The sequence below is a fragment of the Vombatus ursinus genome, unplaced genomic scaffold (genome assembly GCF_900497805.2).
Source record: "Vombatus ursinus unplaced genomic scaffold, bare-nosed wombat genome assembly UNPS02009918.1, whole genome shotgun sequence".
Classification (NCBI taxonomy): Eukaryota; Metazoa; Chordata; class Mammalia; order Diprotodontia; family Vombatidae; genus Vombatus; species Vombatus ursinus.
The window spans coordinates 1,032,119-1,044,356 of record NW_020949696.1 but is presented as its reverse complement, the minus strand read 5'-3'; the positions used below and the strand labels follow the sequence as shown (position 1 = coordinate 1,044,356).

The window sequence follows — 12,238 nt, the reverse complement described above, 5'->3', positions numbered from 1 at the left end:
GCTCTGACATCCTGTGTCCTAAGGGCCCTCCCAGCTCTGACATCCTGGGTTCTAAGGACCCTCCCAGCTCTGACATCCTGTGTCCTAAGGGCCCTCCCAGCTCTGATATCCTGTGTCCTAAGGGCCCTCCCAGCTCTGACATCCTGTATTCTAAGGGCCCTCCCAGCTCTGACATTCTGTGTCCTAAGGGCCCTCCCAGCTCTGACATTCTTTGATTCTATAGATAACACTTTACACAGATGTAATACTTTACTTTTTACAAAATGCCTTCCCTTCTGTTGTCTCCTGCTGCCTTTGTATGTTCTGATGTCTGCTAGCCTAGTCTTTTACTGGCTTCTGCATCTTGATTTTGGCTGCTTCTATAGTCCTCAACTCCTGGACACTTGACCCTCTCCAGACTCCCAGCTCTGTTTGGCTTGCTGTACCATCCAGGGGTGACCTGCCCCTGTATCTGGTCCCTGGCCTTGCTATCCTGAACCTAGCTCTATCCTAGTCCTGGTCTTGGCTTCTTGCCCAGTCGCCGAGATTTCTCCAATCTTTCCTGCCATCCTGATGGGCCTTCCCGCTGCAGACCAGCCCATGGACGCTGTCATACGTTGCTGGAAGTTGGGGGGAAGGAACTTGAAATCATTTCTCAGGGGACTTATTTTCGCCTTGTGTCTTTGAACAGTTCACTACGTGAAGGCTTCTGCCTTGGGGTACACAATTGGCAACCTGAGCGAGGGCACTTTCTACACCATTCAGATCCGAGGAGACACGGCAACAACTTCTGGGGCATGGAGCCAGCCCCTGAGGTTTAAACTAGGTTAGCCTATTCTCTCCATTATTCTCCACTGTAGGCATCCCTCTGGGAGAAAACAGAAAGACCCTAGGAAGTCATCGTCTTTTCAATTGCATTTGAGTTTGCACTCTCTAAATCACACACACACACACACACACACAAATAAGCGCACACATACTCATGCACTCCCTACTCTGGATGACCCACTTACCATTTCCCTAAACAACCTGCTCCTGTTTACAGAGTGTTGTAAGGTGAATAGACCACTTTCCTCTCAGCTGCCTTTTGAGGTTGGGTTAGGGAAGGAACCCTCATTTTGTAGCAGGGGAAACTGAGGCTTAGAGAAGGAACCTGTCCCAAGGTCACATAGCTCCAAAGTGGCAGAGCTGGGACCAGAATCCAGGTTATCTGCCTTCGAGTTTTGTGAGCTTTCCAAAATGGCAGCCTACCTGCCATTTCACCTGCTCCCAAAGGAGTCTTAGAGACAAAGAATTGAACTGAATTGAATTGGAGGATCCCTCTAAAGGGTTTTAAAAGAAGAAAAGGATTTTCAACTGGGGACCAGGAACGGCAGAGAATTCACTCCAAGTGTGAAGGATGATTTATTCAATCAATGTAAAACAACAGAACTAAGCAGAACCTTAAAAAAAATAACAACAGCTATTATTTAATATAGTACTTTAAGATTTGAAAAATACTTTACAATGTTATTTCATTTGATCCTTATAACAACCTTGTGAGAGAAAAGCAATTATTAACCTCATTTTACAGAGGAGGAAATGGAGGCTGAGAGATATTAAGTGAGTTGCCAAGGTCATAATTAGTAAATGTCTGAGGCGGGATTTGAACTCTGATCTTCCTTACTCCAAATCCAGAGCTTTCTCTGTACATAGAATGTCAGAGTTGAGAGGAACCTTAGGACACAAAATGTTGGAGATGGGAGGGACCTTAGAATGCAGAATATCAGATCTGGGAGAGACCTTTGAACATGGAATGTTTGCAGGGGGAAAGGACCTTAGAGTTTATGTAATCCAAATGCCTAAATTTAGAGATGAAGAAATGAATCCCCAAAGCCACACCCTGAGATAGTGTCAAAATCAGGAACAGAATCCAAGTCTCTAGACTGCCTTGGTCTAGGGTTAAGTCAAGCTAGGTTTACCCTAGCTTCTCATTTAATTGGGATTCCCTTGAGATCATTTCCCAAACCAGGAATCTGTTTTTCCCTAGATGATAAAGTGGATCAGCCATTTCCCTTTTTCCTGCTGTGTGTGATGATATTTGCAGCCGTAGTCCTCATGGCCGGCACTGTATACTTTGTCATGAAGAGGTAATTCAAGGTTCTCTTTGCTCCATTGACCATTGTATTTCCTTGAGAATGTATTAACAAAATCCTGTCATGATCCCATAGGGTCAAAAGCTTCCTGTGTCCACCTCTACCCAATCCTTCTACCAGCAGCGCCACTAAGTTCCTTGCAGAGGATATGAAGCTGGTAAGTTCCTTTTACAGTCATTTTTCAGTTATGTCTGACTCTTCATGACCCTATTTGGGGTTTTCTTGGCAGAAATACTGAGTGGTTTGCCATTTCCTTCTCCAACTCATTTGACAGGTGAGGAAACTGAGTCAAACAGGGTTAAGTGACTTGCCCAGGGTCACGCAGCTAGTAAGCATCTGAGGCTAGATTTGAACTCAGGAAGATAAGTCTTCCTGGCCCCAGACCTGATACTTTATCCACTGTACCATTTAGCTGTCCCATAACAGCAGCAGCAGCAGCAACACCAGAACTCTACCATTATTCTTTGCTGATGTCTTTTCATGGAATAGGAGACCCTGAGCTCTTTAAGAGTTTGCCAGGGATGGGGCAGCTAGGTGGTACAGTGGATAGAGCACTGGCCCTAAAGTCAGGAGGACCTGAGTGCAAATCTGGCCTCAGACCAAACACTTGACACTTACTAGCTGTATGACCCTGGGCAAGTCACTTAACCCCAACTGCCTAAAAATAAAATTAAAAAAGAAAAAAGAAGAGTTTGCCAGGAAGGGCAAACCCCTGATTTCTGACCAGGTACCCTGGTTTCCAACCTTGAAGCTGTCCTCAACTCTTCCCTCTTCCTCACCTCCCATATCCAACAATGGTCTAGTCTGTTCAAGCCTTCACACACAACATCTCTCCTAGGTGCCCTCTTCTCTCTGCCACTGTGACTGCCCTGGTGCAGGTCTTCTCCATCTTCCATCCTGACTTTGGTAATAGCTGGCTGGGTTTTATCTCTCTCCACCCCAGGCCATCTTCCACTTAACTGCAAAAGTGATTTTCCTAAAGTACAACCTAACTATGTCATTCTTCTGATAAAAAATCAGTAATAAAAAGATCTAAGGTCAGATTCAAATTCTCAGGCTGCTATTGGAAGCCTTTTACCATCTGACTCCCAAGGGGCAGCTAGGTGGCACACTGGCACTAGAGTCAAGAGGACCTGAGTTCAAATGCAGCCTTAGATACTTACTACCATGTGACCCTGGGCAAATTACAACTCCAATTGCCTCGTCCCCCCAAAAAATACTAAAACAAAACAAACAAACAAACAAACAAAAAAACCAAACCAACAATCTGGCTCCCCCCTGCCTCTCTCACCTTATTTCCCATCATCCTCCTTGCCTGAGAGGCAGCACAGTGCTGGGGCTAGAGAGCCAGCCTTCAAGCCTAGAAGACCGAGGGAGCTGCAAGTCCTATCTCAGCCATATATTGGCTATGTGATGGTTACCCAGTCTCTCAACGTTCTAGGTCATCTAAGACCACGAGGTGAAGAGAAAGGGTCGACTTGCATTAAAAAAAAAGGGAGTTTCCCATACCAGTAAGATCACAAGGCCTGGTTCTGCCCTTATACCTGTATCCAGGCCCACATGCGCTGAGAAATACAGGGTTGCAGTTTTAAGCTATTAAAGCTTTAAAATGCACTAAGAATTTTGGGACAGTCTGTATATTCCAACAAGTGCAGAGAAGCATGCCCACACAGGTGACATTAGGTTTTGAAGGACTGTAAAAGGCAAACAAAGGAGATTATATAGTGATATTTTATCCTCAAGGCAATATGGAGCCACTGGAATTTATTGAGCTGGTGGTAACATGGTCAGATTTATATATATATGATTAGACTGCAATGGCAGTTCTGTGAGGGAGGGAGTGTAAGAATTATTGTTGTTCAAATCCAGTCTTAGACACTTAACACTAATTAGCTAGGTGACCCTGGGCAAGTCACCTAACCCTGATTGCCTCACCAAAAAAAAAAAATTTTAAAAAGGGGCAGCTAGGTGGTGCAGTGGATAGAGCACTGGCTGTGAAGTCAGGAGGACCTGAGTTTAAATTCGTCCTCAGACCAAACACTTGACATGTACTAACTGTGTGACCCTGGGCAAGTCACTTAACCCCAATTGCCTTAAAAAAAAAAAGAATTATTATCCCATTTTGCAAATGGGAGACATGAAGCCAAGAGAGATGGAAAATTATTTGACTAAGGTCAGACAACAGCTAGTTCTAAATATCTATATGACAATTCTCTGAATTCCTTTGCTCTGGTTGATTCTGGAGGATGGCCATCAGTGAGGTTCCCAGGTTATCTCGACAACTCTAGAGCAATGCTTCTTAAACTGTGGGTCACGACCCCATATGAGGTCAAGAAAAATTTGGCAACAGTAAAAGGTTTCTGACTGCTCCACAATCAAAAGTTAATTCCAAATCAAACATGTGATGAATCTGAGGTGTTCTGGGCAGTGCTTACGCATGCTATAGCATGCAACTTCACTGCAGCCTTAGTTCTGAACACGAAGCATGCCCACTTTGCACTGTGCATGCCCCTGGGCCATGCAGTGCCAACCAGATCTGCCAAAAAGCAGAAAGGGGTGCGAGCAGAAAAAGTTTAAGAAGCCTTGCTCTAGAGTTAGGCAAGCTGAACACCAACTCCCACCATCCAAGGAAGTTCTCTAAAAGAGAATGTCTCTGGAGACAGATAGAGAAAAGAAGAGAAATTGGAGCTGGCCTCTCATGACTGGCTCTCATCTGCTTACTTGACTCTTGGGTGAGGAGACCCAAGCTTGGGTTTATGACTTTCTCTGTTCTTTTCCCTGTTCTTTCCACAGGTCAGGCCATGGGTAGGATCCTCAGACACAGTGAAAGATGCTGGCCTAAGGGACCTACTGATTGTTGAGGTCAGCTCCCCCAAAGTGGAGCCTGAAGTGGGCTCTGAGGTCAGACTACTGCACCTTGAGGAGCCTAAGGGGATCCCAGACATCAAAGAGAGACAAACGGGTGGAGAAAATGACCCACCCCTGGACTTGGAGCTCCCTTCTGGCTACAATAGGCAGAATCATGTGGAAGTAGCTGGGGAGGATGGCTCACAAGACACCAGGCACCTGTGCGGGCAAGATGGTTGTGACAGAGAGAATATGGTGCCACTGTTCGTCTCTCCAGAGGCAGAGGTCCCTGGAAGGGTGTTAACACTTTCTCTTCTTTCAGTTCTAAGACCATCTGAGTCTTCAGGAAACTTGAATCTTAACCTACATGAGGAATAATCTTGCCTAGGTTGAACTAGAGATGGTGAACCTGAGAAGATGACAATGTCTTCTCAGGATGTCAGACATAGAAAGGACCTTAGAACATAGAGTGTCAGGGCTGGGAGGGAGCCTAGAACAGGGAACTTCAGATCTGGAGGGACCTTAGAAGATAGTGTCAGACCTGGGAAGGTCTTTAGAATCCAGAATATTAAGGCTAGGAGGGCCTTTAGGACACAGAATATTTGAGTTAGAAGAGTCCTTAGAAGAGAAAATGGGATCTTTGTGGAGTCAGTTAATGTCTCTGAAATTCCATGATTTTTCTATAATAGCTATGTTCTATTATATATAATTCTATAATAGTTCTGAAATTCTGTGGTTGTTTGGATTATTCTTCCTTGGAGTAAAATATGGAAATAAATGATGATAGTTTAAACCAAAATAAAAGGTGAGAGATGTAACAAAATAAACTTCTGTCTAATTTATTTCACCAGTAAGAACACGACTGTTGTTGCTTAGCCGTGTCTGTGTCCAACTCTTTGTGACCCCATTTGGGGTTTTCTTGGCAGATATACTGGAATGGCTTGCCATTTCCTTCTCCAGCTCATTTTACTTACAGATGAGGAAACTGAGGCAAACAGAGTGAAGTGACTTGCCCAGAGTCACATAACTAGTAAGTGTCTGAGACCTGATTTGAATTTAGGTCTTCTTGACTCAGGCTGGGCTTTCTGTCCACTGCGTCACCTGGCTCCTCAGAAAGGGATTGACAGTGTCCCTTCTGTATCAACTTACGTCTAGCTCAGTACGTCTTGAGTCATCACTCTTGCCAAGGGAACAAATTCTCCCAGTGGTCCTTGGCAAGGAGGACTACTGAGGTCTCCCCCTCTTCCACTTCCTCTTCTCAGTTGTAATTATCAAGGAAGCTATATACAGTGCTGGACCTGGAGTCAGGAAGACCCGAGTTCAAATCTGGCCTAGGACATTTACCAGCTATGGGCAAGTCACTTAACCTCTGTTTGACTCAGTTTCCTCATTTGTATAGTGGGGGTGATAATAATCCCATGGTTGTTGGGATGATCAAATGAGATAATAATTATAAAGTGCTTAGCACAGTGCCTGGTACACAGTAAGCACTATATAAATGTTAGTTTTTAAATTTAATTTAATTTTTATTATTCTTTTAATTATTATTCTTTTATTTATTTATTTTGTATTTTGTTTATTATTTTATATTATTTTATTTATTTATTTCATTTTTTTCTCAATTACATATAAAAACAATTTTTAACATTCATTTTTTAAAATGAGTTCCAAATTATCTCCCTCCCTTTTTTCTCTCCCCCCAAGAAAAATATGGATATGATATTAGGGGCTGTGAGGAAGGGCATTTCTGCCCAATGATAGGTTAGTCTAGATGCCCTCTGAAAGCCCCTTGGGGATTTGAGATCCTGTTGCAGTTGTTATCTAGGTGTTTTCAGGCATGTCCAACTCTTCATGATCCCATTTGGTGGTGGTGTTTTTTTGTTGGGTTTTTTTTTTTGGCAGAGATACTAGAGTGATTTGCCATTTCCTTCTCCAGCTCATTTTACAGAAAAAAACACAAATATTTTACAGAGGAAACTGAGGCAAACATGGTGAAATGACTTAACTAGGGTCACACAGGAAGTGTCTGAGGCCACATTTGAATCCAGGAAGATGAGGCTTCCTGACTCCAGGCCCAGCGCTCTGTGCACTATGGCACCATCTAGCCGCCCCAGATCCTGTGCATGCCCGATAATTTGAAGTGTAATCAACAAGGGATGCTTTTTCTTAGAAGGACTTGTGCTTTGGGAGGGCCAAATCAAATAAATAGAAAGCAGGATGGCCAAGTTCCTCCATCCCATGGTCTTCTTGTTTTACATCTCCTTTTGCTCTTCTGGCCCCTATGGGGCCCTCTACGGGCTGAGGGGGATGGGGGTCTGAACTGTTGGGCGCTTTACGTTTCACCTATTGCCTGGCGCTGATTTTGTAAACCAGGCGCATGTGCAGGAGGATAGCCACGAGGCAGTTATGCCAAAAAGCATCCCCTCTAATGGGCATTTATAAACACAGGAGAAGGGGAAGTAGGCCACAAGGACATTCTTGGCTGGGGTTCTACCTTCCTTAGGTTCGTTTATGCACTCCCAGGACTGACCCACACTTGGAAAGAGACTTGAATTATTGCTTTTAAGTCTCTCAAAAGGATCCCTCTTGGGAGCCGAGGACAGAGAGCACAGTCTGGCTAATTAAACAGGAAATGTTTCCTTCACAGTGTTTGGAAGTAAGCTCAGGGCACAAGCATCTGGAAAGAGCCCTGGCCTGGGATTGCTCAAACATTCTCAGTTCTATGTTCCAAGACCTCTTCTAGCTCTAACACTCCATTTTCTATGTTCTAAGGACTCTTCTGGGTCCACTGATAGTTAGTTAGAGGACCAGGCCTAGAGTCAGGAAGACCTGAGTTCAAATCTAGCCTCAGACATTTGCTAGTTGTGTGATACTGGGCAAGTCACTTATGCCTGTTTGCCTCAGTTTTCTCATCTGTAAAATGAGCTGGAGAAGAAAATGGCAAACCACTCCAGTATCTTTGCCAAGAAAACCCTAAAAATGGGGTCACAGAGAGTCAGACGAGACTGAAACGACTGAACAACAAAGGTGTCTTCTAGGTTCAACATTGTACCTTTTAGGGGCAGCTAGGTGGTGCAGTGGATAGAGCAGCAGCCCTGGATTCAGGAGGACCTGAGTTCAAATCCAGCCTCAGACCAAACACTTGATACTTACTAGCTGTGTGACCCTGGGCAAGTCACTTAACCCCATTGCCTAATCAAAAAAAAAAAGTTACTACAACATTCTACTTTTTGGGGCCCTCCCAGTCTTGATATTGTCAGTTTTATGGTCCCCTTTTCCTCTGATATTCTGTCCTGAGGGCCCTCATGGTTCCAATGGTCTATATTTTACAGGTCTTCTTAGTTCCAATGTACTCACCCCAATGGCAGCAGCCAACCCCCAACTCACTGCCCCATAGTGCTTTAAGAAGGATTGAGAAAGCATTTTAAATAAATCCTCTTTGGAAGCCATTGGATTCATCTGAAAGAGAAACCCTTAGAAAAAAGTTTTTTTCTTCAGTTCTGAAACAGTATGCAGTCGCCCTCTCTCTGATCAGGCCAGGAAGGATTCCTGAGGGGAGTAATTACAGCTGTGACTGGACAAGGCAAGTCATCTTTGATTAATTGACCTGAGAGTAGTAGCTTTCCCTCCCTACCCCCCAGGTCCCTGAAGGGGTTAGGACAGTGATCAGTGGGAGGAGGTCCCTGTGGTCACCCTAGGGGTGGGGGGCAGGGAGCACCCTGGGGGGGAGCATCCTGGAGTGGAGGAAGTATCCTAAAGTTAAGGGAGGGAGGAATCATGGGGGTGGGGGAGAAGCTTCCTGGGGGGAAAGGGGGAGAAGTGTCCTCCAGGAGAAAGGTCATAAAGGGATTGAATAGTTTTAGGAAAATGAATCTCTAAGATTAAGTGACTGTCATTTGGACTGATGAGCAAAACACTTTTACCTTACCCTGATTTGTGTTACTACAAATTGTCGTGTGTTAGACCAGGAGCTCTTAACCTGAGACCCATGAACTCAGAACTTTTAACATTTTAATAATTCTATTTCATTATAATTGGTTTCCATTGTAACCTGATGTATTTCATTTTATGTATTTAAAAACATTATTCTGAGAAGGTGTCCCAAAGATGTCATCAGATTGGCTGACAGAAGGGTTCAGGACACAAAAAACTTAAAGAACCCCTGTGTTTTAGAGATGCTGAGGGCAGGAGAGGGACACTTCCAGATGGGCAATTTCAAGAAAAATGCTTGGATTAGAATAAAAACAAATTAATAAAAATTGTTTCTGGTAGATTTGTGTCCACACTGCAGAGTACAGTATGAATATTTTTTCTTCAATACCATAGACACATAGGCTCATAAAATCATAACTCTAGAGCTGGAAGGTACTTCAGATGCTGTGTAATATGACCCCTTGAGGAAACTGAGGCCCCAGTTAGACACCATGTCTAAAGTAACACAAGTGGTATTTATCAGAAGCGGGATTTGAACACAGGTCTATAATTTAAGGTATCTTTCATTGATACCATTTTATGTTCCAAGGACTCTCCCAGCTCTGACATTTTGTATTGCAAGGGCCCTCCTAGCTTTGACATTCAATGTTTTAAGCTCACTTCCAGCCTTAACGGTCTATGTTCTATGGTTCCACCCAATTCTGTTGTTCTAAAGCTGGTTGCGTAACCATGAACAGGTCATTGGAATTCTCCTGGCCTCAGTTTCTTAGTCTATAAAATGAGGGTAATGGTGCCTGTCATGATTAACTAACAGAGCTGCTATAGGGCTCAGGTACAGAAATAACCCCTTTATCAAATTTGCGGATGAGACAAAACTGGCATCAATAAGGAACACACTGGATAATAGTCAGGATCCAAAGGAATCTTGACAGGCTAGAGCACAGGGATGACTCTAGTTAGAGAAATCAATGTAAAGTCTTATAATTGGGTTCAAAAAATCAACTTCAAAAGTAAAATTAGTGGATGTATGGTTAGATAACAGTTTAAAAAAAAAAGATCTGGAGGTTTTCATGGACAGCAAGCTCAATGAGTCATCATTGTGATGTGGCAGCCAGAAGAGTTATTGTAATCTTGGGCTGATTGGAGATGTTTAGCTTCTAGAAATAAAGTGACTGTCCTCTTAAGGGCAGCTAGGTGGTACAATGGATAGAGTTCTGGACCTGGAGTCAAGAACACTCATCTTCCTGAATTCAAAATCCAGACTCAGAGACTTAGTAGCTGGCTGACCCCAGGAAAATTACTTAACCTTGTTTGCCTCAGTTTCCTCATCTGTAAAATGAGCTGGAGAAAGAAGTGGCAAACCACTCCAGTATCTATGTCAAGAAAACCCCAAAAGGAGTCGGACGTGACTGAAAAACAACTTGATAACAAGAAGAGCCTCTCATACACTGGTGCACTGGTTAGCCCACATCTGGAACCCTGTGTTCAGTTCTAGGGTTGTCTTTTAGATAGGATGTTAACAAGCTGGAGAAAGGCCAGAGGAAGGCAATCAGGCTGGGGAATGGCCTTGAATTTGTACCTAGAGAAGATTGGAAAATAGCCATCTTGGAAACGGAAGAGGAATTAAACATTTGCTTGGCTTCTGCCCTAGGGCAGAAATAGGAGCCATAGGGAGCCGCAAAAAGGAAGGTTGAGTCTTGCATTAAAATCCTGCCTTAGGGGCCAGCTAGGTACCAAAGTAGATAGAGCACTGGCCCTGGAGTCAGGAGGACCCGAGTTCAAATCTAGCCTCAGACACTTGACACTAGCTGTGTGATCCTGGGCAAGTCACTTAACCCTCACTGCCTCACACACACAAAAAAATCCTTCCTAAGGCTAAGAGCTATCCCAAAGTGGAATGGGCTGCCATGGCCTGTTGGCTTCCCTCTCACCAGAGATCCTCCAACAAAGGTCAGATGACCACTTCTTAGCTCTATTTTAGGGGGAACTAAAGGTACAAGTTGAACTAGGTGTCTTTAAAGATACCTTCCAACTCTGAGATTCTGGAATTCCACTCCTTCTAAGATCTACTTTTTTTTTTTTTTTTTTGGTGAGGCAATCAGAGTTAAGTGACTTGTCACACAGCTAGGAAGTGTCAAGTGTCTGAGGCTGGATTTGAACTCAGGTCCTCCTGACTCCAGGGCCAGTGCTCTATCCACTGCGCCACCTAGCCGCTCCTAAGATCTACATTATTATCAAAGCTATAGCTAGGATTTCTTTCACATGGGGTAAAAGTAATGAAGTATAAGGACAAATGAGGTGGCTGGTGGCTAGAAATGATGAATAGGATGGTCCAACCATGAATGTAGTTGTACCAGAAAAAAAAGAGGGAGGAAGGAAATAAGGAAACGAACATTTATACAGCACCTGCTATATGCCAGGTATGGTGTTAAGTGCTTTACAAATAATTATCTCATTTGATTCTCACAAAAGTCTGGGAGAGGAGTGCTATTATTATCACCAAGTTATAGATGAAGACAGTGAAGTGTCTTGCCCAGGGCCACACAATGTCTGAGGTTGGATTTGAACTCAGGTCTTCCTGATTCAAGGCCCAATGCTCTATCTACTGTATCACCTAGCTGCCTAGGGGTATCTTACAAAGAATCCCTATGGGGATTCAAGAGGGGAAGGTGGATCCCAAGGAAAGGTGCCAAGCAGATAGGACCTGAGGTCCAGGGATGGTGGTTACACATAGTACAAGAGGTAATGGACCAATAGGCCCAGTTACGTTGGTCTTCAGACTCCTAAGGGGAAGAAACAGCCCATCAAATGTCCAACACCCTGGGAGCCTTCTTTGTCCCACCCTAGTTACAGCCCTGGTTCTACGGCCCCTGCTTTAAGACAGAAGCCATGTTCACAGGGGCTCCTGGGGTAAAAACTTTAACATATTAAATCCCAACATTTGCTGCCTTTCAAAAGAACAGCACTCTAGCAAGAGCTATACCAAACCAATGCAGATTTTCCACAAGTTCAGCAAAAAACTCTTCAGAATGACCCTGTGGGGCCCAGCAGGTGACTTTGGTGAAGAGACCCCGGTTCAGAGAAATGACTGGGGATTCCCCCTCGGCACAGCCTTTCCTGAGGAGCCAGGAAGGTTAGAATGACTCATCAATTGGTCTGAAACTCTGTGGTTCTTGAATTACTAAACGGGTCAGGAGGAAACCAGCCATCTGCCTGGGGAAGGGGGTGGGGAGAGAAGAAGGCAGCACGTTTCATACTGCCCCCTGGGGTTTAGAGCTCTCGGATTTGGAAGATTAAGAGGTCCTGGGAACAGAGTTCAGGTTGTCAGAGCTGGGAGGGCCCTT

At 44.2% G+C, this 12,238-nt stretch overlaps 1 protein-coding gene across 4 annotated transcripts in view; it reads left to right on the top strand.

Annotated features, from left to right (window-relative positions):
- Positions 1–5,767, top strand: part of IL12RB1 (interleukin 12 receptor subunit beta 1) — a 36,969-nt gene extending 31,202 nt beyond the window's left edge. For all 4 annotated transcript variants that reach the window (XM_027853298.1, XM_027853299.1, XM_027853297.1 and 1 more), the window contains 4 exons: positions 671–805; positions 2,009–2,108; positions 2,190–2,271; positions 4,908–5,767. In XM_027853298.1, the coding sequence (XP_027709099.1) occupies positions 671–805; positions 2,009–2,108; positions 2,190–2,271; positions 4,908–5,339 (749 nt within the window). In that variant the 3' untranslated portion in view covers positions 5,340–5,767. The remainder of the gene's footprint in view (positions 1–670; positions 806–2,008; positions 2,109–2,189; positions 2,272–4,907) is intronic.
- The last annotated feature ends 6,471 nt before the right edge of the window (positions 5,768–12,238 follow it).